The following is a 26,295-nucleotide window of genomic DNA, read 5'->3' on the forward strand; positions in this document are numbered from 1 at the left end:
GGTGCATTATTTTCCCCCTATAAAAGGTAAAATAGTTGAGACCACATTTTGTAAAGATGTTGCAGCTGGGTATTTGCACCACTAGATGGAGGCACACTCAGTAAAATGATAGTCTGCCCATAATGAGGGCTACTGTATTTTGAGGAGAAAGTATAACAGAAGATAATACCGTGACTATTGCACCGGATCCATGATTGTGTTAGTAATCCTTAGTTTTCTTCAAATATAAAACAATTAAACATAAGATATTACTCTTTACAGATCTTTTATCATAATTTAAAGAAAAAAAAAGACAGTTATCTTGCGTTTAAGACACACATGTGCCCTTTATTATAACAAGGAACATTTTTACAGATAGAAAATGAAAAGATAAAATACATTTCTTGCAAATCATAACTTTGAGAGGAAGGAAACATATTGCAGATATTACAATTTCACTACAACCATATGTTGTTTTTTTTTAAATCAGAAAAATTTCCAAATCATACTGGAGAGCTTCTTACAAATCACTGATGTGGACATGAAGACATCTTTTCCCAATTTTACTGAACTGTAACAAAAACATTTCATAACATACACAGATGGATGCCTCAGTGGATTTTTGTGTTACAGAACAGTAAATAAATATCAATTTATAAAACCTCAATATTTATTATGTTTTTTCTTTTTTTTTGAGAAAAATGTCGTCTACCAATATATTGTATCTATTTGTATATAGTTCAAATTTATTTATGCATAAGGGACAGTAAAATACAAAATATATATATTCTGTTCTGTTTGATATTTTAGAGGCTGTTGACTGGTGCTAGACCGATCAAAATTGCATGCTTAAGACATCAGATTTCTTAAACAAAATCTTGCTTACACGGGAACATATTTACAAAAGGATGAACACAGCCATAGGCTCAAACGAATAGGAGGGAACGGGGGAAAATGAAGTTTCCTTCTCCCTCTGGACAACAACATACACTGTGGCCGACCGGCCAATTCTCAAACACCACAGGACCAGCAGATACTCAAGCCTGTCTTAACCGCCAATCTCCAAGATGGCTGCATACTGTACACCTTATCACGTCTCCACCACATCTCTACGTATGAATGCAATCAAATCTAGAGGCACAACATAACGCTGTTCCAACGATTCAGCAAATGTACACAACTCTACAGTGTAACTAAGAATCACAAAGTATTTAAAAGGGGAAAAGGACTTGTGCATGAAACACAGGACATATCCTCCGCTAACTTTCTTCACTTGCTGACTAGAAGATTTCCCACATTTAACAACAAGTTGAAATAACACTGAAACATGAAATGTGCTCTATAAAATGCCCCTTAATCACAATTTTCCTTATAAACAAGATTATACAAAAAAATATCAATATAAACAAAGACTGAGAAATCATATGAAAAAAAGGCAAAGACTTAAAGTCCTTGAGGAAATAAATACCCAGTGTGTATGCTGCGACTTCACTGCAGAAAAAAAGCTCTAAAAGAAAAGAGTCTCTAAAAGACCGTCTCTCTCCTGCGTACAAACCCAACACCATGGATCCCCGAAATTTCTGTAAGCAGGCAATGTGTATAAATAAAATAAGACATTAATAAATAAAAAGAATGGATAAAAAGCAGGTGTTGCTGTTAGTATGAAAGAATATAAAAAAAAGTCCTATTAAATCTTGTTTACAACTTTGCCCTTTTTTCTAAATTTTTTCACAGAGTGCCTTTTTTGTATAAAAAATAGAGAGCAGCTCATCTGGGCAGAAAGACGCATGCACTTCATTTGAACTGTTCAGGTATATGTCCAATCTGAGACTGCATGCTCGTCGGTGGACTCGAGATGCCCTCTGACCAGTCGGACAGGTTGGAATGAGGTGATGAACTGGACCACTGATCGGGGGAGCCGGGGGAGGGCGTTAGAAAGGGGTGGTCAGGCACCTGGACCTGATGGTTTGGGGTGTTGTCCATGGGGCCTGAATAACTGTGTTGGGAGGGTGGGGTGAGGAACTGGGTGGTGGCCATTGACTGGTTGATGGCGGAGGGCATGATCTGGGTTTCCTGTGGCAGGATGGTGTGGATGGGCATGCTGGAGCTGCCTGTGCCCTGCTGGAGCTCCGGAGAACTCAGCTCACCACTGATGAAGCTCTGGCTGTTGGCGCTGTTTGAGTTTTGATGCTGCAGCTGGATGCTCTGCTGCTGTTGCTGCTGCTGCTGGAGCTGCTGCAGGTTCTGCATCTGCTGCATCTGTTGAGCCTGCTGCTGCATAATGAGGGGCTGCGGAGCCAGTCTGGTGCCCTGGATCCCCTGGTAGGTCATCATCTGAGATAGGCTGGTGTTGGGGTGGCCGTTGTGGAGGGCGGTCATCATCCCATGTTGGCCTCCCTGGTGCAGAGCTCCCTGACCGCCAGGACCTCCCCTCATAGGGTTGAACTGGCCTGGCTGGCTCATGTTGCCGTGCATCCTGGACAGCCAATCACACTGGCCATTCATGGCGCCCTGGCCACCGGAGCCAGACACAGGCAGATGGGTGAGACGGGGAGGAAGAGGGTCAAACTGCATGCGAGCCAGCTCCTGCTTGTTTGGCATCACCATGTGGTGTGGGTCAGACATACCCTGCAGATGGTTCAGGGATACAGATGGCGACTGCTGGAAAGGTGAGGTCATCATGGGCGGCGAGGCCACGTCAGAAACATAGCCGTGAGGAGACTCCAACGAGTCAACGGGTGACAGAACAGACGAGCTGTCCAGGAGGTTCCCAGACTTCCCATCCTGGGAAATCTTCTTCTTCACCTTCATGTCTTTGCCGTCCTTGCAGCCGATGCCCTTGGTGCTGGGCTTGCGTGACTTCTTGCCCTGGCCTTGACCCTGTGGCTGCTTCATGCTGCCCAGGTAACCGTTGGGCGAGCAAAGAGGGGGCGACAACGTTGTGCTGAGAGACCCTACATGCATGGGAGGACTTCGTACCAGGTTGTACTCGTCCATCAGACGCACGATGTCGTGATGCATTCTCTCCTGTGCAATGTCTCTGGGCAGCCGGTCCATGTGGTCAGTTATTTCTCTGTTGGCAAAGTGGTCCAGTAAGACCTTGGCGGTCTCGTAGCTTCCCTCCCTGGCAGCCAAGAACAGAGGTGTTTCCTCCTGAGGCAGAGAGAGAGAGGAATCAAATGTTAAAGGATTCTCACATGCACAAGGTAGATTCAGAAAAATGTTTCTCTGTCGTTTTACAGAACAAAGAGGAAGAAGAAACTGATTGTTTTCATACCTTGTTGTTTTGCATGTCCTTGTTGGCACCGTTTTTTAGAAGCACAATAGCAGCCTCCACATTATTTACAGCTGCAGCCCAATGTAGAGCTGATTTACCTGAGAAGAACAAAAAAAAAAACAAGGTTATCGAATCTTCATTTGAGGCTTTTTTCAGGACTAAGACGTTTTCTAAGAAGTTTTAGGTCCTGTACCGAAATCATCGATTGCATTGACGTCAGCGTGACAGTTGATGAGCTCCTCCACCATCCCCTCCACTGCCAGCCTGGCAGCCAAGATTAGGGGCGTAGTGCCGTCATGCATGCGGGAATCCAAGTCTGTGGCGCGGTTCCTTATCAGAATCTATAGACACACAATAATTAGATTTAATCTTAATATCATTCCATTGAAATATTAAATAAACAATGTACACTGAGATTCATTTGAATTAAGTTTAACCTTTATTGGGGATTTAACTACCAACTTCCTGTGGATTAACAAATTTACTGTTTAGCCCACAAAGAAAATATTAAAAACACGAGAATCACAACTTCAGAAATCTCTACTCTAACAAACAATCTTAAACACAATTAACAGAAACAGAAAACAAATTCATTGGCAAATCATCACATCTGAGAATATGGATGATAAAGAGTTGTCTGTTTATGTATGAAATTATAAATCAAACAGTTATCTGAAGGAAGCCTGAGGAGAGGAAAACAATTCTGTATAGAAATGGAAAAGTTAACATGCCACAGAATTAGAGGATAAATAATGTATGTGAATAATGTGGCACATGAGAGCTCACCTGGAAAACCCCCTGGGCATCAGCTGCCACAGCAGCGTGCAGAGGCGTCCTGCCCATGTTGTCCTGGATGTTGGCGTCAGCGCTGGCCTCCAGCAGGCGCTTCGCGGCGTCAGACCGAGCGTAGCGGGCAGCCAGGTGAAGAGCGGTTTCACCCGTACGGTCCGTCTGATTGTGGAGGTTAGCACCTTGGTAGATGAAGTCGTTGATCACGTTGGCGGAGGCGTCCTCCTCTTCCTCGCTGTTGCCGGTTTCTACACCTCCCCCGCTGCAGGACGCAATCATCAGGGGCGTGAATCCATCTGGACGAGGAGGGGAGAGGGAGGAGAGGGATATGAGAAGAGGCGCTTTGCAGGTAACGGACTGCGTGGTCAGCACAGAGCCAGCGAGCAGAGAGAGAAGAGCCTGCACTTCAAAGCATCCGCCAGATCAAAACAAGGCAACAAACAAATCGAATGCGGATTTGACACTTTTGCCTGGGTTGAATCATCACAGCTTTCTTTTCGATAATGGATTCTGATCAAGGCCTCAGCACAGGAGAAGCTTCTGAGGGAAAGCGAAGCTGGGGGGATAGAGGCCGGGGCTTGTTAAAGCTAGGCTGCCGCAAAACCCAAACATTCATATCTAACTGTGAGAGGCAGAACTGTCAGTCGCCTTGGATAGGTTTTCTCCTCTTCAAAAGGATCGCAAGCCCCAGATCTCACAGATTTGGTCGATTCAAGTGCATCGATCCCCGGCGGGGGGAAAAAGTGTGCTCTCAAGTTCTTAACCCTGTTACTTTGATTGTTCGTAGCTTTTGCTCAGGGAATTTGGCACTTACTACAAAATTAGGTTTTTGCATTTGATGCCTTCATTGGGTTTTGTAATGTGGAACAGAAAAAAAAACAGAGGCCCATTAATGGTCAAATGATTAATCTGATCAGGAATGAGTGTTTTCCCTCAGGCGCCTGGCTTCCACTCGGCTGCTTTGAAGAAGATCCTTTACCCTGAGGACATGGGGCTTTAGCAACTCCTACATGCGCGGTTACACACACACACACACACACACATGCACGCACGCACACACACATGCACGCACGCACGCACGCACACACAAGAAACAAGGCTTAGAAAAAGGTGTGAATCAATCTACACACACACACACTCACAAAACTAGAAATGTTTACCGAAAAACTTCACCCCTTGATCAATATCACAAGTTCCACTAACGAGTGAGTTTAACTTTTCACATCATTTCAGCTGAATTGTTTTTAGAGGTTTGAAGAGAAGAAATAATTGAATGTTTTACAAAACAAGCAAGAAAGAAAAAAAATAAAGCTCATTTTATGTCTGATTTATTTACATATTTTCCAACACAATTATGTTTGTGTGGAAATGATATTGTTATTTGTAAAAAATAGGAACATTTGATCTAAATTAGATTCACAGCACAGAAGCACAGAACTCCCTTTAATTTCCTTAATATGTGTTAACAGTTCATCCCACCTGGTCCCCGGACATTGACGTCCATGCAGTCATTCTCAATCTCGCCCTGAGGGGGTGTGGGAGCGATGGAGGGGATGCGCAGGTCAGCGGCGTCCAGGTGCTGCTGGGTCCACTGGCGGTGGTCCGTCTGGTCGTCCACCTCCAGTATCGCCTGCTCATCAAACTGCTGGAACAGGGACAGCAAGAGGTTAGACATCTCAAAAATCTCAAAAATCAAATAGTATAATTCAATTTAGTTTGATGATGTTATAAAAAAATCTGGAAAATTCAAAAAAAAAATTTAAATCCCATATAGGAAATTCAAACATTTCCTGGGTAGTATTTTTTTTAAGGAATAAGTTTTAAGTTGCATAAAATTATAATGAAGTATAAATAAATCTTTAAAATCTCAGTTTCTGTTTCCTCACCCTGAAGCGTTTTGCATCCGAAGGCTCGTCCTCGCCCCAATCAGTCTGGGCGTCATCCATGAGTGAAATGTCCGAAGTGTTTTTCAGTGGCCTGTGAAGAAGCAGCAAACCCAGTAAAAATCCTCGTACTCCATCTCATCCGAGCCCCTCACCGCTACTGGTGCAGCAGTGCCGAAAAACAAAAGCATTGATTGAATCCACACCCCACCCCTCTGCCCCAACAGGTCAATTAATGAGAACCTGCTATATCATTATCATTAATGATCCAGGCAAAAGCCTCCTTTTCCAAATTTGACGGACCACCAGTTGGACCCATCTTGTCCTTCAGAACCAGCCCTTCACCCGACCCGCACAGAAACAGGAACCCGCTGTTGAATAAACCGAAACTTACTTTAATCCCACTGAATCCTCTCCGACAGGCTCACGTCTCTTCTTCTTGCTGGTCTCTGTGGTCTTGAAGCCCTCGGGGAGCCAGAGGCGCCCGTGCTCATGGCGCCGCTTTCGGGCAGCCACCATCCCGACTCCGAGGAAGGCCAGTATCCCGACGCCGCCCAGGACCAGGTAGATCGGGTAGAGGTTCGTTGAAATCTTTGGGTCCACATCGCCTGGAAGGAACAGGGACAACATGGTCACGAGGGAAAAGACGCGGATGCCCAGGATCAGCCCGAGTGCCGGAGCAGAGCGAGTCCGGCTCTTCTTCGCCCGACGGCTCCCGCTCCCAAAAACACACCGCAACCGACAGCAAGCTCCACAAACTGACTGGTGATCCTCACCGTTTGTAAAGCTAGCTTCCACTACCTATTCAGTAATAATCAGAATTGCTAACCACTTTTCAGAAAAAAAAAAAAAAAAACAGGGATGGGGCGTGATAAAAAAAAGAAAAAGGGGAAAAGGAGAACACCACCACCACCACCTCCTCTCTCCCTTTTCAACCTAGGGTACCAGGAGACAACTTTACCATTTCTTCTTTAAGAGAAAAAAAGGAGGGGGATTAATGAACTTCAAATTACTGCACGCGCTTTAAGCTGTAAAGACGAAGGATTTATTAGGATTTTCGAGATAACAAAGACTCCCAACTTCTAGCACACTCCCGATCAATTTTTCCCTTTCTCTTTTTTTTATTCCACTAACGATTTTGAAATGATAAACTCCCCCAACCTAAACCCTCAGAGATGCATTAAGTCCTGGTATTACATTCAGCGAGGTGAAGGTTGCAGCAGCCCCTCACACTGTGGGATGAAGTGTGCGAGCGTGTGCATGTGCATGAGTGTGTTATCTGTGGACGTAAACGTGTACATGTCTGAGAAAGACGGAGATAGAGCGTTATTCTGTGTGAGGAGGGGATTGGTGGAGTTGATTTGCAGCAATTAACCATTTTGGAGCCCGAAGCCAGTGGATTTACACAACCAGGGAAGGATTGATTGTTTAGGCCATGAGATTCACAATTGCATTTGTTCACTGCTGCATAACAAATACACAATCAAAGAGCAGCAGGGTTAGGACCCGACCAGAGGGCGCAGCTGATTCTTTGAGTTCGAGCGTGAAAAGAGCACGTGTCTTATCCACTCGTGTCTGAGCATTTACGTGTCACCATGAAAACCAGGCCTTTAAAGAACCGTGCATAGAAAATCACATGTATTTTACATCACAACTAATCAGACTGCAAAACATTCAGTTTTGTTTTTTTTCTCCTACCAACACAAGACGCCTTTGGTTTATTCTCAAATGAAAATCAATGACCAGACTCTTTGAACTAGTTTGAGTTGCGAACATCAAATGTGCATTAAGGTTGAAATTATTTTGGTTGTGCAAATGCTGTTTAAAGGATGGGGATAGTGATGTTCTCTGCTTTTGTTCTGGTCAAAACCAACAATACATTTATTTTTTAATCCATCTCTCAAACGTGTGTGTGACATCACTTCCTTGTCTGTGGCACCACTGAAGACTTTATCCTTGAAAACAGGATTTAGTTTTAAAAAGGTGAGGACATATTCCTGCGACAGCCGCAAAACCAAAATTGGTGTCCTCGGTTACCCTCGTGATGTTTCTCTCATGAAACGCAAAATATCAAAAGACTTCACTTCCTGATTAACTTAATCACACGGACATGCTGATGACCTGATCCTTCAGATTTTATGCTGCGGGAATAAAACCAGAATTCTGACAAACAAGTGCACTTTAAATTGACTGAACAGTCAACTGCACAATGGAAGAAGGTTCATCAGACTTGAGTGCAAATTAATTTAAAAAAAGTCTGCACTCCGTTAGCATGTAATGAATGAACCGAAGCAAGTTTCAGGAGTCCGTTGATTGACTTTCAGAGATGAGCAGAAAAAAACAGTTCTGCGGAATTGAAAAGAGTTTTTCTTTAAATCATTTTATAAAGTACACTCACTGAAAACAGCTTTGATGGTGTAGGGAACGTCCAGTTTGCCGCTGGAGGCCAGAGCCCCGAGGAAGGCTGCAGCATCGTTGGTGCTCTGGAAACACTCGGTGGACTGCTGGAAGCACTGACGGTTATCCACCTCCAAATGCACGACTGAACTAAAGTGCAGCAAAGAGACGGCGCGTCATATTAAGCCAACAACCGAGGAAAATAATCAAAATATGTCAGTGAAGGGAACATGTTGAATACTCTTCCTCACCCTTTAATCTGTAAGTGATCCAGCTCCCTCCTCATCCTCCCGCTCCCTCCTGCAGCATCGGACAGGCTCCTCTTCACCACGTCCAGCACCTTGGCAGGAACCTCCGACCACGAGTCCACCGAGCGCTTCACGTTGTACTTCCTCAGCTCGTGTTCGTTCCCGTAGTACGGATATACCATCGTCTCGCCCTTGCTGTCCCTCCTGAGTACCACGTTGGTCCGGAGCACGCGGCTCAGTTCGCGTAGGAAGGCAGAGGAGTTGCTGAGGAGCTGCTCGGGCGTGATGTGGACCACCACGACCAGCTGGCCCACCGCTAGCTTCTCCGGCATGTTGTTGGCGCAGTCCAGGCCGTCCCACTCACACTCAGCGTTGTTGCAGCCCTGGTCACAGTGGCCGTCGGCATAGTGGTCCTTACAGTACTGGTCATACAGAGGACTGGCGGAAAAAAGCACAGGTTAGCGGCGCTGTAATGAGGACATGAGGATCATTATGTGAGATGGAAATAGACATAAAAATACACATTCAATGTCAGAAAAACTCAATTACAACTGCTTTTGTAATCGTCAGCGTTCGCCGTCAGTGCAGGTTTAGTCTACACACATTATTTTTCACTGAGACCTTTGACCTTTTAAAATCTAATCACTTCATCTTTGGTCAAAATGTGAAGAAATTCCCCACAGCCAGACTTTGAGCTTTAATCTTTGACCACACAAATCGTATCAGTCCATCTCCTAGTCCAACTGAATGTTAGTCCCTCAATGTGTTCTTGAGATACTGTGTTTACTAGTATGGGACGGGCGGACGGGCGCAGAGACAAAAGAATTGTCCGAAAAACTGAAATGTATTAGTTAGTTCTAAAACCCTTAATTAAGAAAATGCAATCCTGAAATTTTGAGAAAAATGTGCCAAGAGGTTAGAACCTAAATCTGCCAAATGAAACAAAAGAGGTTTTTAAGATCGGCTATTATCTGCTACAGCAGCTTAAAACACAACATCAATACATTTCAAGAAATTCAATGAAAGTGAACCTTAAATTACTTACTTGCATTGACCTTCCAGATTCTGGCAGTCAAACCCGTCGTAGAGGCATCCGGCGTTATCACACTGCGAGTCGCACTTCCCGTTGTTGAAGTACCGCCAGCACTGCAGCGAGGCCGAGCAGTTCTTCCACGGGTCGTTGAAGTTGAGCGAACAATCGCCGTTGTCCCAGCCGCACTCGTGGTTGTTGCAGACCATGTCGCACAAATTGTTGTGCTCCTTGCACTTCGGGATCCCGCAGGTGACCTCCACCTCCGACGGCGGCGGGATGTCGTGGCCGAACCCTCCCTCGAAGCTGTGATCCAGGATGTGGCAGCGGAGGCCGTTGAAGTTCTTGGGGCAGACGCAGTTGTAGTACGGCGCCTCGGAGGTGTACTCGCACGTGCCACCGTTGTAGCAGGGGTTTGAGTTACAGGGGCTGTCGGTGGGATACTGGCACTCGGGCCCGGTGAACGATGGGGTGCACAGACACTTGGGGCTCTTCTGGCCAGAGATGCAGGTGCCTCCATTGCGACAGTGAAGGCTGCCGCAGGCCTGGGCGTCGTACTCACATGTGGAGCCAGTGAAGCCCTGACAGGGAAAAAAAAGAAAAACACATTTGAATTAGGATTAATTTCACAAAAACCGTTCAGGGCTCCTTAATAAAAAAAATCTAACAACAATAATAAGTCATCTGTCTCCAATTTGAGCCTCAGTTTTAATCATAATATAAATATAAATAAGTGAAAATTGAAGGATACAAGTATCGCAGCTCAAATCTGCTCACACTAGTTTGGATAAGACCCTACAATGTCTTAACAAGTGACAAAGATCTGTGTGTGTGTGTGTGTGTGTGTGTTTGCTCACAGGAGGACATTTGCAGATGAAGCCGTGTGGCGTGTTACTGGCGACAGCACAGGTCCCTCCGTTACGACAAGGTTTCCCCTTACAGCCATCGAACACCGTGTCGCAGCGCTGACCTACAGAGGAGTCACACATGCAAAAAGAAAATGTTTCTAAGATCTAAAAATCATCTTCATATTTCCTGTTATTAATAACAATTCATATTTACCTGATTTTAAAAGCACATAAAATGTCTTTTAGATACTTTACTATATGATACTGTTAAATATGAGCTGTTAAAATGGACTGAAAGTTCAGGTGGAGCACATGTTCACATACGTCCTCCTCCTCTGACCTCCGTCTTACCCGTGTATCCGGTGCGACAGTCGCAGCGGTAGTTGTTGGTGAGCTGGATGCAGCTGTGCGTGCCCCGCGGGTCGCACGGGTTGGACAGGCACTCGTTGACGTCCCCCTCGCAGCGCTCCCCTACGTACCCCAAGGGGCAGATGCAGTGGTAGCCTCCGACCCGATCCACACACTTGCCTTTGTTGAAGCACTTGGGCTCCTTGGTGACGGGGTCGGTGAACGGGTTGCAGTCGTCCATGTTGTTCTCACAGTGCACCCCTGAGGTGGAACGACAGGAAGAAGGAGAAGGGACGTTTCTTTAGTTGGTTCAAAGGTTTTACCGTAAATAAATAAACATTTTCTCTTGACCTGCTTCACTAAATCATTTCCTACATGATCGACAATCAGAAGCCCAAGTTAAAGTAGATTTATTTTTAATTCTACATTCATACATTTGCCTCTGCGATAAATTTGTCCGTTTTACTGCAGGCTTTTATTTTTTCATTAGATTATTTTTGTTCTTAATTTTAAAAATAACATAATTGTATGTATGATTTTAATTAACCTATAAAACAATAATCCTGCCGAAAAAAAGCGTAATTTGCGGTAAAAACGCTGCATAATTAAATTAAAGGAATCAAAGGTTTATCTATATTTTTTCAGTTTCTCTGTGAAATGTTTGTTTAAACTGTCAAAATATGTATATTTTAATTAAAATTCATGTGTTTTGATCAACAACACATCCACTGTATTGAATTGCTTGTTAGATAAAGTTTGAAGAGGATGGAAAGGCTGAATTGTAAAACACAGAAATACAAAATAAAATGAAACTGAATATTGTGTGCCCTGCTTCTGTAGTGCAACACGCTTTAGCGTTAAAAAAGAAGGATAAGAGAGGAGGGGGATTACATGGTATTAGGGTTGAAAAGTTCAGATGTGTTTTTAAAATAAATTTTAAAATAAAAGAAGAAAAAGAACAATTTAATGGTGAATTTTATGTCAAAGGCTCAGACATAGTTTAGAGTCTTGATTAAATAAAAACATGTTGGCGTTTTTGGGATCCACCCAACTCTTCACAACGCACTTTAGTCTGACCTACAACACTCACTCCCTTCATGTCTGCGAGAAAAATCGATTGCGTATTTGACGAGTGGAGGGAGGGATGGAGGCAAGACAGGGAGGAGGAGTTTGCAGACTCGCTCTGGGCCCCCGCTAAGCCCTAATTAATGAAGCGTGGAGACGAGGAGGAGAGGACGGAGAGGTGCGGAGGCGTGTGCGTGGGGTCTGCTGACCTTGGGTTCCGCGGGGACAGGAGCATTTGTAGGTATTGATCAGGTCAATGCAGGTGCCCCCGTTCTGGCACGGCTGGGAGAAGCACTCATTGATCTCGTCGGAGCAGTTGGTCCCCACGTAGCCTGGCATGCACTGAGAGATGGAGAGAAGAAGGAGAAGAAGAAAAGGAAGTGGGAGAAGAGAGGGGAAAGTTTAATCAATGTCTGACATGAAACAAAGATGGTTTTTGTTTACCTGGCTGTTTCTGGCCTCCATCCTGCCAAGGCCAGCAGATCCTTTATTCCAGGGGAGATTAACATACACAAAGCCTCCTATTTATAAACAGGCCTCTTCATTAAGACTGCACAGTGTTGCTGCAGCAGAAAAGACACACACGTCTATTGTACTTTAACAAATTAACTAATCAAATCTCATAAAATAAGGTTAAGAAGGCCTTTGAAATGCATTTACGACTCAATTTGCAATTAAAATTAGCTTTAAATCAGAATAAACATTGGCAAGATTAGACTGATTTCTTCCAGAACACTGTAAACCAGTAAGAAACAGTCACAAAGGGTAAATGAACACATCAAACTGGATTCGATTTCTCAGTTTTCATGTAAATTCAAACCACTGGGGTTCAGGTTTCTTTGGGTTTGTTACCTTGCAGGTGTATCCGCCCAAAAAGTCGGTGCAGACGGCTCCGTTCTGGCAGGGGTTCGGGGTGCACTCATCCACCTGCTCCTCACAGTAGCTCCCGGTATATCCGACCTGACAGTGGCAGTAGTGAACGTTTCCTGCGTCCAGACACTTGCCCGAGTTACGACACAGATGGGCGACATCGACTCCTACGTAAAGAGGATGAGATAGAGGTTATGTTTCAGGATTTGAATGACTTTAACAGGTAAAACACCTGTGCACACATGTTTATAACCTGCGTACCTCTCTGTTTGGCTGCCACCTCGCAGGAGACACTGGGGACGTCACAGTAAAGACCCGTCCAGCCGGTCTCACACTCACAGCTGTAGGTGGTTCCCCGCTGCCAGCAGGTTCCTCTGTTCTTACAGGGCGAAGAGTCACACCAACGAACCAAGTTCTGAAAGGGGCAGGAGAAACATTTGATATTAAACCACTGATACTGGTTCACGCATTTTTAACGATTAAATTAAGCTCTGATTTGGTGATTTTCTGAGAAAGCGATGTGTAAGAGTTTGAAAGTGAATCCTAAAATGGAATATGAGTCTACAGAAACAACAGCTTTACAGTAAAAAGTCTCCACCACATCTCAAAAACACACAATGATACAAGAACTCCTACCTGACAGTTGAGTCCGGTGTAACCGTGAGGGCAGGTGCACTTGTAGGTGCCGTAGCTGTCATGGCAGGTGCCTCCGTTCAGACAGGGTTTGGAGTCGCACTCGTTGATGTCGTGCTGGCAGTAACTCCCGGTGAAGCCGGGCGGGCACAAACATGTGAAGGTGTTGATGCCGTCCATGCAGGTGCCGCCGTTGAAGCAGGAGCTGCAGGATAAAAAAAGAGGAATGGATGGTTGAAATAGACCAAAATGAGATGTAGATTATTCTGCAGCTTTTTAGTAAGAAGAGAGAGAAGGAGGAGAGCTGAGTAAAACTCACATTAACAAGCTAATTCAGATCTGATTCATCCACAAAGTCCTTTTTTTATTCTTTTATATTTAAACTTTTAATCATTTTAGCACCAACTCTACAGTCAGACACTAATTTAATGCACAGAAAACTTATGTTCTTATGATGTTGCTCTGTGGGACAGCTGCAGGAGATGATGAGTTATTCAAAGCTCCACCAGAGAGGGCAGTAGTGGACAAGAAAATGGGCTCTACTTTATCAGGAGGAAAATGAACCTGTTGATCTGAACCTGACCCACAAGTCTGTGTAAATTAAAATAAAACCACCACTGTTCCCCTGCTCTTTGTTCTCTGTGAGCGTCGTACCTCTCCGTGCAGTCCGGAGTGTTATTTTCACAGTGGATCCCGCTGAAGCCGGCCGGGCAGGTGCACGTGTAGCTGTTCACGCAGTCGGTGCAGTTGGCTCCATTCTTGCACGGGTTGCTCTCGCACTCGTTGATGTCCTCGTCGCACTTTGTGCCCCTGAAGCCGGGCAGGCAGGTGCACAGGAAGCCGTTCACCTCGTCCTTGCAGAAGCCTCCATTGCTGCAGGGGTCTGTGGAGGAGGAGGAGGAGGGTTTGACTTAGCACGAGGGGGAGTTCAGGGGTTCAATGAAGGAGGAAGAATTGTAAAACTCACTGGGCTGGCAGTCGTCAATGTTGGTTTCACAGTTGCGTCCGGTGAAGCCCGGTTTGCAGCCACAGCGGTAACTGCCCAGAGTGTTCTGGCAGGTCGCTCCATTGAGACAGGGATTCTTCACACACTCCTTGATGTCCACCTCACAGGTTTGTCCTGAGAGGAGAGGAACGCAGGAGAAGGAACGATAGCATGTTCAGATCACAAGATTTGTGGAGATAACAGGATATTAAAGTTCAGTTTTGGTGTGAAGCTAATCACTGGTTTGTTCGGGGACTGATATTTACTGACAGGTACGCCAGCAGTAATGTTTACCTTGCCATCCTTCAGGACAGACACAAGAGAAGCTCTGATAGTCCTCAGACTCCTGACACATTCCTCCATGTTTGCAGGGTTTGGAGCTGCAGGGGGCCATCAGGGTTTCACAGTTATCTCCTGCAACACAGCCACAGAAAACCACTCATATTACAGCAGAGCCTGATTTGAAATAAATAACCAACTTAACGTCCACTGTGTGATATCATGTAGGAGTCATGAACTTGGAGATAACCCAACCCAAATGGACACAGAATCATCTTTCAGTCAGTGCTATCAGAAGATTTTAGCCAGGTTCTGTTAGTATTAGAGGCCTGCGGAGACGTTTCCCTATCTGTTTCCACAACACACGGCTCGTACAGGAAGCCGGCTCCAGTTTCCGCCCATTGTGAAGCCATTTGCTTTTCTGTGAGACAGGAAGCAGGCAAACAGGAAATGTGTCAAGCACCCCGTTCCCACCCCGGCACAAGCAAGGGCCTGCAGATTTTTTCCGAAAAGACGACTCAACAAATACAAGAAATTTTTTGCCCTGATCCTTTCCATTATTATCTGTTTTTTCAAATGAGATGACATGAAAATATTTTCCAGATCACTCATCGAGGATGCTCGTGCACCACAGAGGTTTGGAGTCCGAGCCCCGAGGAAGTCTTGCCACTGAACTTTACTCGACAGTTATTTACTCCAACTCCTGCTTCTGCTCTTTAACTTAAAGTACACATGCTGTGGAAACTGCCCCCGCCGCCCCGTGAGGAAATGCCTGAACTCCAGGTCAGCACATAAGTATATCAACAATTTGCAATAATATTTTCATACCCGTGTAAGGCAGGACACAGATGCACTTGTAGCCTGCAACGTCGTCGATGCACATCCCCTGGTTGAGGCAGGGGTTGGAGGCACATTCGTTGATGTTGGTCTGGCAGTTTGGTCCTGTGGTCGGAGCCGGGAGAGAATTTATTACACACACTTCAATTTAAGATGAAGGTCAACAGTCAAGTGGTGTGGCGGAGGGAAGTGTGGTTTGAATGATGAACATATGACACAGGCCAAAACTCCGACACAGACACACACACACACACACACACTGACCGGTGAAGCCCATACGACAGGTGCACACGTATCCGCTGGTCATGTCCTTGCAGGTGCCTCCATTCATGCACGGGTTGGATTCACACTCGTTGTTGTTGATGTCACAGTTTTTGCCGCTCCAGCCAGAATCACACAGACATTTGTAGCTGACGGGGAGAAAAGGTCGGAAATTGATTTACGTTCAAACTGATTTTAACATATGAGACTGTCAAAGTAGAATTGTTCTTTAGGGATATTTGCTTGTTGAAGATCGATACCATTAAAAACCAGAAATGTCCACACTCCAGTTTATGCTGCTACAAACTTTTTAATTACCTCCAAAGTAAGATTTCTGGCACAAGCCCTTAAAGGTAAAGTTGGTCATTTGTTTGTGAAACACACTTTATCTTATTTGCTTAAATACTCTTCATGTCCTGACAGCCACCAATAAATAAAGTGTCTGATTCACCCAGTGTCCCACATCTGAAGACAACTATGAAAACCAGCTGCCGGCAGCAGCTTCATTATTTCTCGGTAGAGAGTAGCCTAAACACTCGACCCGTTCAGTGCACCAGCTCATAGACGTCCTCACCCGTTGATCTTATCATCACAGTGACCGTGGATGCAGGGGTTGCTGAGACACTCGTTGACCTGGGAGAAGCAGGTGGCGTCAGTGTAACCCTCTGGACACTTGCAGGTGAAGCCGTTGATGCCGTCGTTGCAGGTGCCGCCGTTGTGGCAGGGGTTGGTGGCGCACTCGTCGATGTTGATGCTACACATGGTGCCTGAAGGAAACGAGAGGACGGTGCTTGACATTCTCACTTTATTGCTGTGAAGACTGTGAAGTGGCTTTGAAATTATGGTGATACCTTTTTTTAAATACACAACACAACAGACAAAGTCGCCACACAATGAAGTCTATATCCCAGGGCAGGTAATGTATCGATTTCCAGAAACATGAGGGGTTTTAAGCCCCTCTTTGTCGGCCACTTGAGGCACTGACGCCATTCAACCCGGTGCCACGCATTACATAAAGGCGGCCCATTTGGCTTTAAAGCAGGGGCCCGGCTTCCAAGCTTTTAAAAGCTCAACTTTCAGGAATCTTTCAGGCAATCTTTTCTCCGGCTCAGATCTCCGGTGACTGTGTTCGCCACAGTGTGTGTGTGAGTGTCCGCGCTTTGTGTGCATCTTGCGTGTCCTAACAGCAGCAGGTCGGGGACAGGGTGGAGCGGGAAGGCGACACCGGTCGAGCCTCAGAGGAGCGTGCTCACTCGCTCGCCATCTGTCACCCTCCCACCCCATCAGGACCGCACTCCTCCGTCCATACCTCCGATCTCCTCCAATCCCTGCACCTTAAACGCTCTTTGTGTCCATCGGTCATCTGAGACAGGAGCCGTGTTTAACCTGGATTACAGTGTCGCAGGAACATGCTCCCATCTAATTCTTTAAATTTAATCTTCATTTCTATTGTTGTGATATTAGCTTTTGCCGAAAGTGTTGAGCTAAATCCTCCGTCATGTTTAATGCCTGTGATGTAATCGTGCGTGTTGGAGTTGCTTACCGGTGTAGCCCGGTTCACATGCACACTCGTAGCCATTGATCTTGTCGATGCAGGTCCCGTAGTCACAGGGGTTACTCTTGCAGTCGTCTATGTTCATTTCACAGTTGATTCCTGGGAGAAAATTGCTCTCGGTTACCTCAGATTTTTAGAGAGAAGTCACACTTGAGTTTCTTTTATTTTCCATGTGTGTGTGTTTGTGTGGCGTTTACCTGTGGTTCCCTTGTGGCAGCTGCATATGTAGGCGTTCTCCTGGTCCTGGCAGGTTCCCCCGTTCCTGCACGGCTGGCTCAGGCACTCGTTGATGTTGGTTTCACACAGCCGGCCCGTGTATCCAGGTTTGCAGTTGCAGCTGAAGGAGGCCAGGCCGTCGACGCAGGTGCCGTGGTGGCAGGGGTTAGAGTAACACTCGTCGATGTCCGTCTCACAGTGTCTCCCCGAGTAACCTGACAAAAGAGGAGGTTCTAATTGAAATTCTGTATATTTCACAGGCTTGAATCTTGACCTCCTGTGCCAAAACTTTACACTTTTCCACTCCTAAAAGTTTTTTACTCTGTAACTCCAGGATTTGTTAAACCTTTAAACCTTTTGTTAAAACTCGTGTACCTTCAGTGCACTCGCAGGTGTACTTGTTGGCCCCGTCTGTGCATTTGGCGCCATTTTTGCACGGAGTGCTGGCACACTCATCGATGTTGATTTGGCAGAGGATCCCGGTGAAGCCTGGAAAAACCACAAGAGTGTTTTATTGTGCCAATGTGTGTGTGTGTGTGTGTGTGTGTGTGTGTACAGACATGGCTACTGTGTTCTCAGCACTTCAAACCAGTCCCGCTCATAATCCAGAGCCCATGCTTAAGAGCTCTCGACGAATCAGAAATCTGCATGTTAATTAACGAAAGCAAAAAACTATACACTCTCTATTTTCCACGTCGCTTCTTTTCAGCGCGACTCCAGAAAGAGAAGTTGGGGGGGGGGGGGGCTCGTTTAGAGCGGGAGAAAGGGGGGGAGAAATAAGGAAAGAATGAAAGTTGCGAGGCCTCCTGACCGAGGGGTGAGAGACAAAGGCGGGCCTGTGCGCCCAACGCCTCATCTGAGCCAAACTGAGCCTGTTGCCTTTGTCCTCGAAAACTTTTCCATCACAATGTGCATTCTCCCGTCTTACTTTCAGCCCCACTCGTCTACCCCCTCCACTCACAGCCCGTCTCTACAAAGAGCCAGCTTGACCTGTGACCCTCCACTATTCAAGCTCCTCGTCATTCAAAATCCACGAGCAGGCTTTCTCCTCTCTGGTTTTTTTGGAGCTCATCTCGGATATTTTCAAACGATGGTACAGTCCAAGAGACGAGCAGGATGTTGTCGCCTGATGAAGCAATAAAGTTCCACTGGCCCTCCGGCAGGAAGACGCAGGTGGTTTACACTTAAAAAAAAAAAAAGACAGACAGCGGCTAATCCAGCGAGGAAGTATTTGTGTGGCTGGCGGCGAGCTGATTTTTCCCAGTGGACTTTGCAAGAAACAGTCTGACGCGAGGACTGAAGAAAATATCAAGGGCTCCGAAAAATTTAAAAAGTTCATTAAAGAATGCTGAAGTGTTTAAATGTCATGACCACCTGCTTTATTATAGATTGATAGATAATTTAATAATGCTTTAAGATCATGTTTAATGAGGACATCTTTTGATTGCCTGCTCATGACAAATCGATTAATGGCTCAGAAAGGATTCTCAACCTTTAATAAATAACTGCCTTCAGCATGGTTTTGGATTACGCCAAAACTACACAACCAATTTTTATAACATTTTGCGGAGGGGTGGAGCCATTAAACTTTGGTGCAGATCCGGATCAGGGGACAGGACCAAGCAACGTGATGCAAATAATACGTTTCTTCACAGTTATGTTGGAATGCACCAAAACGCAATCCCCCCAGCTGAAATCAAAAGAAGCTCTAGGGTGGGACTTCTTACCCAGATGCACACATACGCATAAACATACAAAAGTTGTTGCAGAAATGTGACCGTGCACAGAGGGGGCGCGCACATGCATCGTGCACCTCAGCAGCCAAAGAGGGATTTTTTCCGCAGACTGTTGGAATCAGACATTTCAATGGCTCTCTGTGGTTTCCATGGCTATTCCATGTACAGAAATGAAAAGAGGGGACCCTTTTCGCCTCGGGGACAAATTTACATCTCAAGCAGAGCAGTTAAAGACCCTCCCCCTTCCTTTAGCCACCCCCTTCCTGCTTCGGCATAACGGTCCGTGAGTCTCAACCCCCCCCCCCACCCAAAAAAACACTTTCACCGCCACCACTTAGTGCTGCTTCCTCACATAACCCTCTCACAATGTCACACAGGGTTCTCGTAGGCGTTAAGCTCTTGTGTTCACTCTTGTACCCCCCTTCTCTCTATTAATTCTAAAGCTTCCTCGTTGGGATGTCTTTCTTTCTTTCTTTCTTTCTTTCCATTTTTCCTCTTTCCTCTCTTTCTCTCTCAACAGGAGGAATCCTGCCTCTTTCCACCCAGGCCGTCTTTGATCCACCCGACTCAGAGCTTTGCTATTTTCCTCCCAGAAAAGAAAGAACGAAAAAAAAAAAATGTACTTCCACGTCAATGATTCCACTGAAAGAATTCAAAACAACAAAAAAAAAACATGTGAAGAACGTTCCTTTCTTTTCTTCCTTTTCTTTTTGCTCTCAATAGTTGCATTCCTTCACCCCAGAACAAAACACGAGTCCAACTTGTCCAAATACTGTAACGCCGAAAACAACTTCCTCCCCTCAAAATAAACCAAACGACAACCTCGCTCACCACCACGACACAGAAAACGTTATTTAATGAAGCCTTGCAGCAGCTCTGCCTGCTAATTTTAGTCTCGTTTGAAACCACAAGTTTCTGCTCAGTCATCAGAGTTTGGAAACAGGGATGAGAAACTTGTTTAAAAAGTTCAGACTTCCTCACGTCTTTCCCTATAGATCGCTTCTTTTTTTCTCTCCACCTCGACTGCTGCGTTGGTTCTGGGCTACCCGGGCCTGCGTAAGCCTGCCTCAGGGCTGGGATTAGTGCCCGTCCAGAGAGGTGTTTGTGTGTTTGTGTAAAGTGTGTGTGTGTTTGAGTGAGAGAGAGAGAGAGAGAGAGAGAGAGAGAGAGAGAGAGAGAGAGAGAGAAAGTCTTCTCCCCCTCCTCCCTCCTCTGCAGCCGTACGGCAGCCTCACCTGTGGGGCACTGGCAGTGGAAAGAGTTGATCTTGTCGATACACTTGCCGTTGTTCAGGCAGGGGCCGCTGGCGCACTCGTCTGAATCGATCTCGCAGAAGCCCCCCTCGTAGCCTGGCCAATTAGCAAGGGAGGACCAGGGGGGAGATGGATCGGTGAGACAGAGATACACAGTAAGAGGCATTTTCACACTGTAACATACCGCTGCACTGGATTTAAATTATATTACTGCAATTACCAATTATTCTCTTAGTTAATCAACTTATCTACATGAACAAATTCCTTAAAAATCTAAAAGATCATCAGTTTACAATCACACATGACAAAGAGAAGAAGCAACATCCTTAAAAACTTGGAGGGAACAACAAGAACAAGCAATTTAACTTAACTTAGAGATTCATGAAATATTGACTAAATTGTAAATGACCTAAAAGGGACGAGGTTCATGTCTACAGCGTCATGTGTGGTGCCATGTGGTCAGAGTATATAACCCAAACGTAAATTACAGGGAAAGTATAGAGAACCTCGCTGAAGCCTCAAAGACTGAAAATGAACAGATTCACCTAGAAGGAGTCTTTGAAAACTGCTTTTGATCTATAAGACGTGTTTTTTCTGATCCTCTGCAATTTGGTGACATGGAAACTAAATCTGAATTAATAATACTTTGGCCAGAAATCACAGATTTGCCTGGTTCCACAGCTGAATATTAAACTTTTTCCGGTCGAACCAAACCTCATGAGTATCTCACCTGGCATGCAGATGCAGTGGAAGTCTCCTATCTGGTCCAGGCATGTGGCCTCATTCATGCACGGGTTGGACATGCACTCGTTGATGTCCAGCTCGCACCGTGGCCCCGTGTAACCGTGCTGGCACTTGCACTCGAACGAGCCCTTGGTGTTGATGCACTTCCCTGCGTGCTCACACGGGTTGGAGCCTGGTTCAAGAGAAATTCAAACTTTCACTGTAACAGCTCGTCGCAAAAACTATTAGAATTTGAGATTATGAAAATAAGATGATATGGGTGGTTTAGTGTCTCATCAGTACAGTTGAAACAGGCAGACATGTGGCAGGGGAAGGAGTGTGAGTCTCACCCAGTGCACACTCATCGTCATCCTGGTCACAGGAAGCACCGTAGTATCCCGAGGGGCAGGTACAGAAATGATTTCCAGTGACAGGGTTGGTGTCACAGTTGGAGCCCTTCTGACATGGGTTACTGATGCAGGCGTCGTCCAGCTGGCACAGCAGACCTGGTACATACGGTAGATTTTATTTTTATTCCACTGAACCCATGACTGTCAGCCCATGATTCCCTGTTTTATGAACTGCAATTATCCCGAATCCCATGAATCAGTGACTCAGTCACTTTTAAATTTCTTTTTTTCCACTCACGGAAAATCTGACGCGAGTCCAACACAGCTTCGGGCATTTTAGAGCATGCAGAGAAAAAGTTGTCTTTTCATTTGAATAGAGAAAATTAGAGAACTGTTTGTTTCTTTAACGTTGTAGCCACTGTTATGTGATTATATAAACATTAATTCACTATCATCAGGGGCGAGGATTAACTACGTCTCTTGTTCAATGCCGTCAAACCAGGGTCCTAGGCTCCTTTCACATCTGCTATTTTGGTCCAGACCAAACAAGGTAGGTGTGACAGCTCAGGTAAGCTGACAATGTTACTTTAAGCCCTCCTGTTTATCAGCAGTGTATATACATCATCATCATCTGCAAAGCTTTTCTGTGGACACAGGACGTCAGGAGAGGCTGTTTGCTCAGCTTGTTTCTCTGATAACTTAAGATCCAGACGTCCGACGACTCTAACTAGTCCTCTGGTTAACGATTACAACCACAGGGCTGTAAGGCTGCAAACAAAGAAGCTGCTGTGACAGAAGGAAAGTGATCTGAAATGTTTTAATGACCGACAGCTGGTGCTTAAGGCAAACTCATGTCAAAGATTTAAAGACGTCAAGTCAAACTAAATAATGGATGTCATCAAATTAGTGTGAGTGAGTGAAGAAATTATACATCTGCAGACTGCAGAAAACACACTCATGTCAACCAACAGGAGTTTAGTTTAGTTTAAGACTCTGAAACCACAGGAGAAACCAAAGATCAGCATTTATGAATGTCACTTTCTCTGGTGTCGACTTTACAGCCTTTAATTTGAGCTTGTTTCAATTTGTGACTTCCTCGTCCTTCACACGGCATAATTAAAATATCCTCTAGTGAACGAGAGCAAATTCAAGCTTGTGCAAGACACTCAGAGGTGAATAAACCCTGATGTACCTGTGCGGCCATGGGGGCATTCGCAGTAGAAAGACGCCACGCGGTCGTGACAGGTGGAGCCGCTGTAGCATGCGGCGCTGGCACAGTCGTCGATGTTCTCGCTGCAGTCGTCCCCGGTCCAGCCGTTTACACACACACACTGGTAGCTGCCGTGGATGTTGTGGCACGTGCCACCATTTTGGCAGGCGTTGGGCATGAGTTGGCACTCGTCAACGTCGTCTGCGCAGAGCTGACCTGAGGTGGAACCGCGGGTCAGAGGATTACAGTTGATTAATGTCCCATGATGCCACTTGTTTCCTGACAAATGTCCATATGTAAGAATCCAGTGTGGTACTGAAACTCCTCTATACAAACCTGTAAATTCTGGTTTACACTGGCAGTTGTAGGTGTTGACTCCGTCCACACACGTCCCTCCATTGTCGCACCTGTGATTGGGACAGTCGTCGATGTTGTAGTTGCAGTTTTTCCCAGTAAAACCTGAATTAAACAAATAAAAGACTCCATTTAATTTATTGCAACGTATTTTCTTCACTTTCCCTGAGTAACCTCTACTAGCGGGAGCTGCAGATGTTCAGTTATTCGTCTCTCCTGCCCTGAAAACTACATTGTCCCATCGCAACAAAGGGAGTGAAACTTCTCTACAGTTAAATGTGGTCAACTGTCTTGTTCCTGCCAGCAGACAGAAGGCAGCTGTACCCTCTTGAGGTCTGTGGCAACCGTGCCGTGTAATAACATCCACTGTGTTATACAGCTACACAAGAGGAAACCACTGGACTGCACGAGTGGCCTGTTGGGAAATATAAAACATGCTGCCAGGAGACTTAATGCGGAGATTAATGGTGTTTTTCTCAATAATTGCTTGTTTACTTCAAGATTCAAGGCTTCAAGATAGAGCAGCTAATAAAGCTAACCAACATTGCAAATGTAAGTGTTGCACATATTTCAAGTGAATTTAAAGATAAAATATATAAACTGCACTTGTAGCTTTGAATTAATGCAATAATTCTCCATTATTATTGCTTCACCGACAGTATTTGTTTTTATCCATGTATTTTAAACCATGTAATGCTCTTAAAAGGCCAGTATCATGATGTAGATATAGGGTGACATGGAAAAGAAGGTTGCATTTATGTGCATCCCCAAATTAAGCTTTCTTTGTCTTAAATTTACATTATAGGTAAATAAGCAAAATGATTACTGTCAATAACAATTTATAACTATTCTGGAACAATTAAGAAAGCCTTCTTGATGACCAGCTTAACTATATGTGCTAATAGGCCTCAAATGAAATTATTGTTTACATCCATGACTGCAACCGTATAAAACCATCGGCCAATTGTTTAATCGTGGGGTTTATTGGTGAGATGGGATGGAAACTAAGACACATTACATAAAGCAAAATGAGCAGAGCTAAAGCTCCAGAGAAGTTTGCTTCACTCCACTATGTGAAAAGGATGCTGTCCATTTCCTTATGATAAACCCAGATGCCTTCCTGCTCTGCCTTGTTCACAAACGTACGCGTACACACACAGAAGCACAGGACGCAACACGAGCCGGAACAGCCCAGCCTTCGATGACATCATCTCTTAAACCAGCAATTACTAGACACTGACATTTAAATTCAACTCCAGAGACGTCAGAATACTCAGAGCTGAACGACCTCACGTTAACTCCAGAGGATCACGTGGTTGTTCAAAAACAAATCTAAGAGGTCGTGTGTGCAGGATTAGAGACTTCTCCTTTCATTCGGCTCCCCACAGCATGAATTTAGACGATATCTCTACCTGGCACGCAGGAGCATTCGTAGCTGGTCTCTCCCTTCTGGATGCAGGTGCCTCCGTTGTGGCAGGGCGACGGGCTGCACGGCAGGTAGCGGCTCTCGCAGTGCTTGCCCATGTACTCCTGCGGACACTGGCATCTGTAGCCGCCGACCTCATTGACGCACAGGCCGCCGTTCTTGCAGGGCGATGGGGTTGCATCGCACTCGTTGACGTCCTGATTGCAGATCTTTCCGGAGAAGAACGACGTGCAGGTGCAGATGTAGTGGGACTCGATGGCAGAGCACTGGCCGTTGTTGGCACAGGGGTTCGAGGCGCAGGGGTCGGCTTGTGTGCACAGTTTACCTGAGGACACAGAGGAATTATGTTACGCTAAAATCTCAGGCTTTAAATTCTACACAACTCAAGTACTTCTTTGTCGAGGTTAATATTGTCGTTAATCACAAAACAAATCTTAAGTTTATCAAAGTTGTTAACTTTTTGGATTTTGGTTAAATCTCTGCAGGATTCAAACGATGTGCCGAGATGTAAATGTGATAAAAAGTCAAATAGATCCATGTCGATTGTAGAGACCCCTCGAACATCAGCCAGTTACCTGACCATCCAGGTGGGCAGCGACACTTGTACGTCTGGAGGGTCTCGAGCTCGCAGGTCCCTCCGTTGCGACACGGCGAGCTGATGCAGACATCGCTGACGGGTGTCTGGCAGTGACGGTCGATGTAGCCCAGTTTGCAGGTGCAGCTGAAGTCCACCGTGTTCCCCCTGGTGACGGCATGACACGCGCCACTGTTCATGCATGGCGAGGAGGTGCACGGGTCACGAAACTGGCAATGGCTTCCTACGTATCCATCCCAGCACCTGGGAAAAGACAAACACGGTGAGTCAGGAATGTTTTTGGTTGATCTTGAAGAAGATAAGTCTGAAGTCTCCATCTCACCTTCATTTACTAATGTATAGTTGTATATCTGTGATTTGAAGTATTCAGAAAATGTTTTTGAGAAGTTTAACAGTGAAAAAAGAGAAAGAAATACTGTGCAGCCATATTCGAGTCACTTACTCAATACCTTGATACTTTTAGTGATGACATACACAGTTACATATCTGTAAAAACTTTACTCAGCAAAAGAAAATTTCTTTTAAACTGTATATTTTCCAAATACTCCAGTACATGACATTTCCTTTTACCTATTTTCACCAGATTCATTTCAGAATAACTGTTTAAAAGTACCGGACTCGTGCACTGGATTCTGTGTTGATCATATGTTTTGATGGAAGTAAACTGAGATCAGAAGGACAATCACATTGTCTGTAATCTGCTAAACTCAATTTATTGTCCAGCACTATTCTGGGGTCTAGACATATTTGAATTCTCAGAAAATCTCGTTACGCCTTTGAAAACTTAATCTTCAAACAAAAAACGACAAACAACCACCATTTTATCACAAACAGGAACATTTTACAAGTTCATAAAAAAAACATATCTTCTGCAAAAAATATATATCGGTTGAATAATACACGTCCGTCTTTGATTTATTTTTCTCATTTGGAATTAGCATTACAAATAGTCAAGTCCTGTATTTTAACAACCTTTCTCAGCTCGGCAGTGACAGCAGAGTTCAGAGGGGTTAAGACAACACTTCAGTCCCTTTGTCCACTTACTGTCCTCATAAATCAGCTGCCTGGGTAATAGCTTTGACCAATAGGACTAACTATCTGTTTCCCTTTAAAAGACGGCCCTGCTCTGCCCTGCTGTTTTTACAACA

General features: G+C 45.1%; 1 protein-coding gene across 2 annotated transcripts in view; it reads right to left on the minus strand.

Annotated features, from left to right (window-relative positions):
* Positions 1-296: 296 nt before the first annotated feature.
* The window catches only part of LOC109636989 (neurogenic locus notch homolog protein 1-like), a 38,560-nt gene continuing 12,561 nt past the window's right edge, over positions 297-26,295 (minus strand). The window contains exons 3-34 of one of the 2 annotated variants that reach the window (XM_069523373.1): positions 25,128-25,390; positions 24,539-24,877; positions 23,109-23,231; positions 22,755-22,988; positions 21,563-21,718; positions 21,220-21,405; positions 20,472-20,585; positions 17,876-17,989; positions 17,482-17,715; positions 17,273-17,383; positions 16,304-16,496; positions 15,733-15,878; positions 15,460-15,573; positions 14,647-14,766; positions 14,335-14,487; positions 14,022-14,250; positions 13,371-13,572; positions 12,996-13,149; positions 12,717-12,901; positions 12,074-12,206; positions 10,803-11,060; positions 10,461-10,573; positions 9,619-10,184; positions 8,577-9,011; positions 8,327-8,475; positions 6,323-6,536; positions 5,932-6,022; positions 5,525-5,687; positions 4,043-4,341; positions 3,450-3,597; positions 3,257-3,354; positions 297-3,132 (exon numbers count right to left, since the gene is read on the minus strand). In XM_069523373.1, coding sequence (XP_069379474.1) covers positions 1,774-3,132; positions 3,257-3,354; positions 3,450-3,597; positions 4,043-4,341; positions 5,525-5,687; positions 5,932-6,022; positions 6,323-6,536; positions 8,327-8,475; positions 8,577-9,011; positions 9,619-10,184; positions 10,461-10,573; positions 10,803-11,060; positions 12,074-12,206; positions 12,717-12,901; positions 12,996-13,149; positions 13,371-13,572; positions 14,022-14,250; positions 14,335-14,487; positions 14,647-14,766; positions 15,460-15,573; positions 15,733-15,878; positions 16,304-16,496; positions 17,273-17,383; positions 17,482-17,715; positions 17,876-17,989; positions 20,472-20,585; positions 21,220-21,405; positions 21,563-21,718; positions 22,755-22,988; positions 23,109-23,231; positions 24,539-24,877; positions 25,128-25,390 — 7,396 coding nt within the window. In that variant the 3' untranslated portion in view covers positions 297-1,773. Of the gene's footprint in view, positions 3,133-3,256; positions 3,355-3,449; positions 3,598-4,042; positions 4,342-5,524; positions 5,691-5,931; positions 6,023-6,322; positions 6,537-8,326; positions 8,476-8,576; positions 9,012-9,618; positions 10,185-10,460; positions 10,574-10,802; positions 11,061-12,073; positions 12,207-12,716; positions 12,902-12,995; positions 13,150-13,370; positions 13,573-14,021; positions 14,251-14,334; positions 14,488-14,646; positions 14,767-15,459; positions 15,574-15,732; positions 15,879-16,303; positions 16,497-17,272; positions 17,384-17,481; positions 17,716-17,875; positions 17,990-20,471; positions 20,586-21,219; positions 21,406-21,562; positions 21,719-22,754; positions 22,989-23,108; positions 23,232-24,538; positions 24,878-25,127; positions 25,391-26,295 lie in introns of both variants that reach the window. The other variant, XM_069523372.1, reaches the window with a different exon arrangement.

The sequence above is a fragment of the Paralichthys olivaceus genome, chromosome 4, assembly GCF_024713975.1.
Source record: "Paralichthys olivaceus isolate ysfri-2021 chromosome 4, ASM2471397v2, whole genome shotgun sequence".
Taxonomy (NCBI): Eukaryota; Metazoa; Chordata; class Actinopteri; order Pleuronectiformes; family Paralichthyidae; genus Paralichthys; species Paralichthys olivaceus.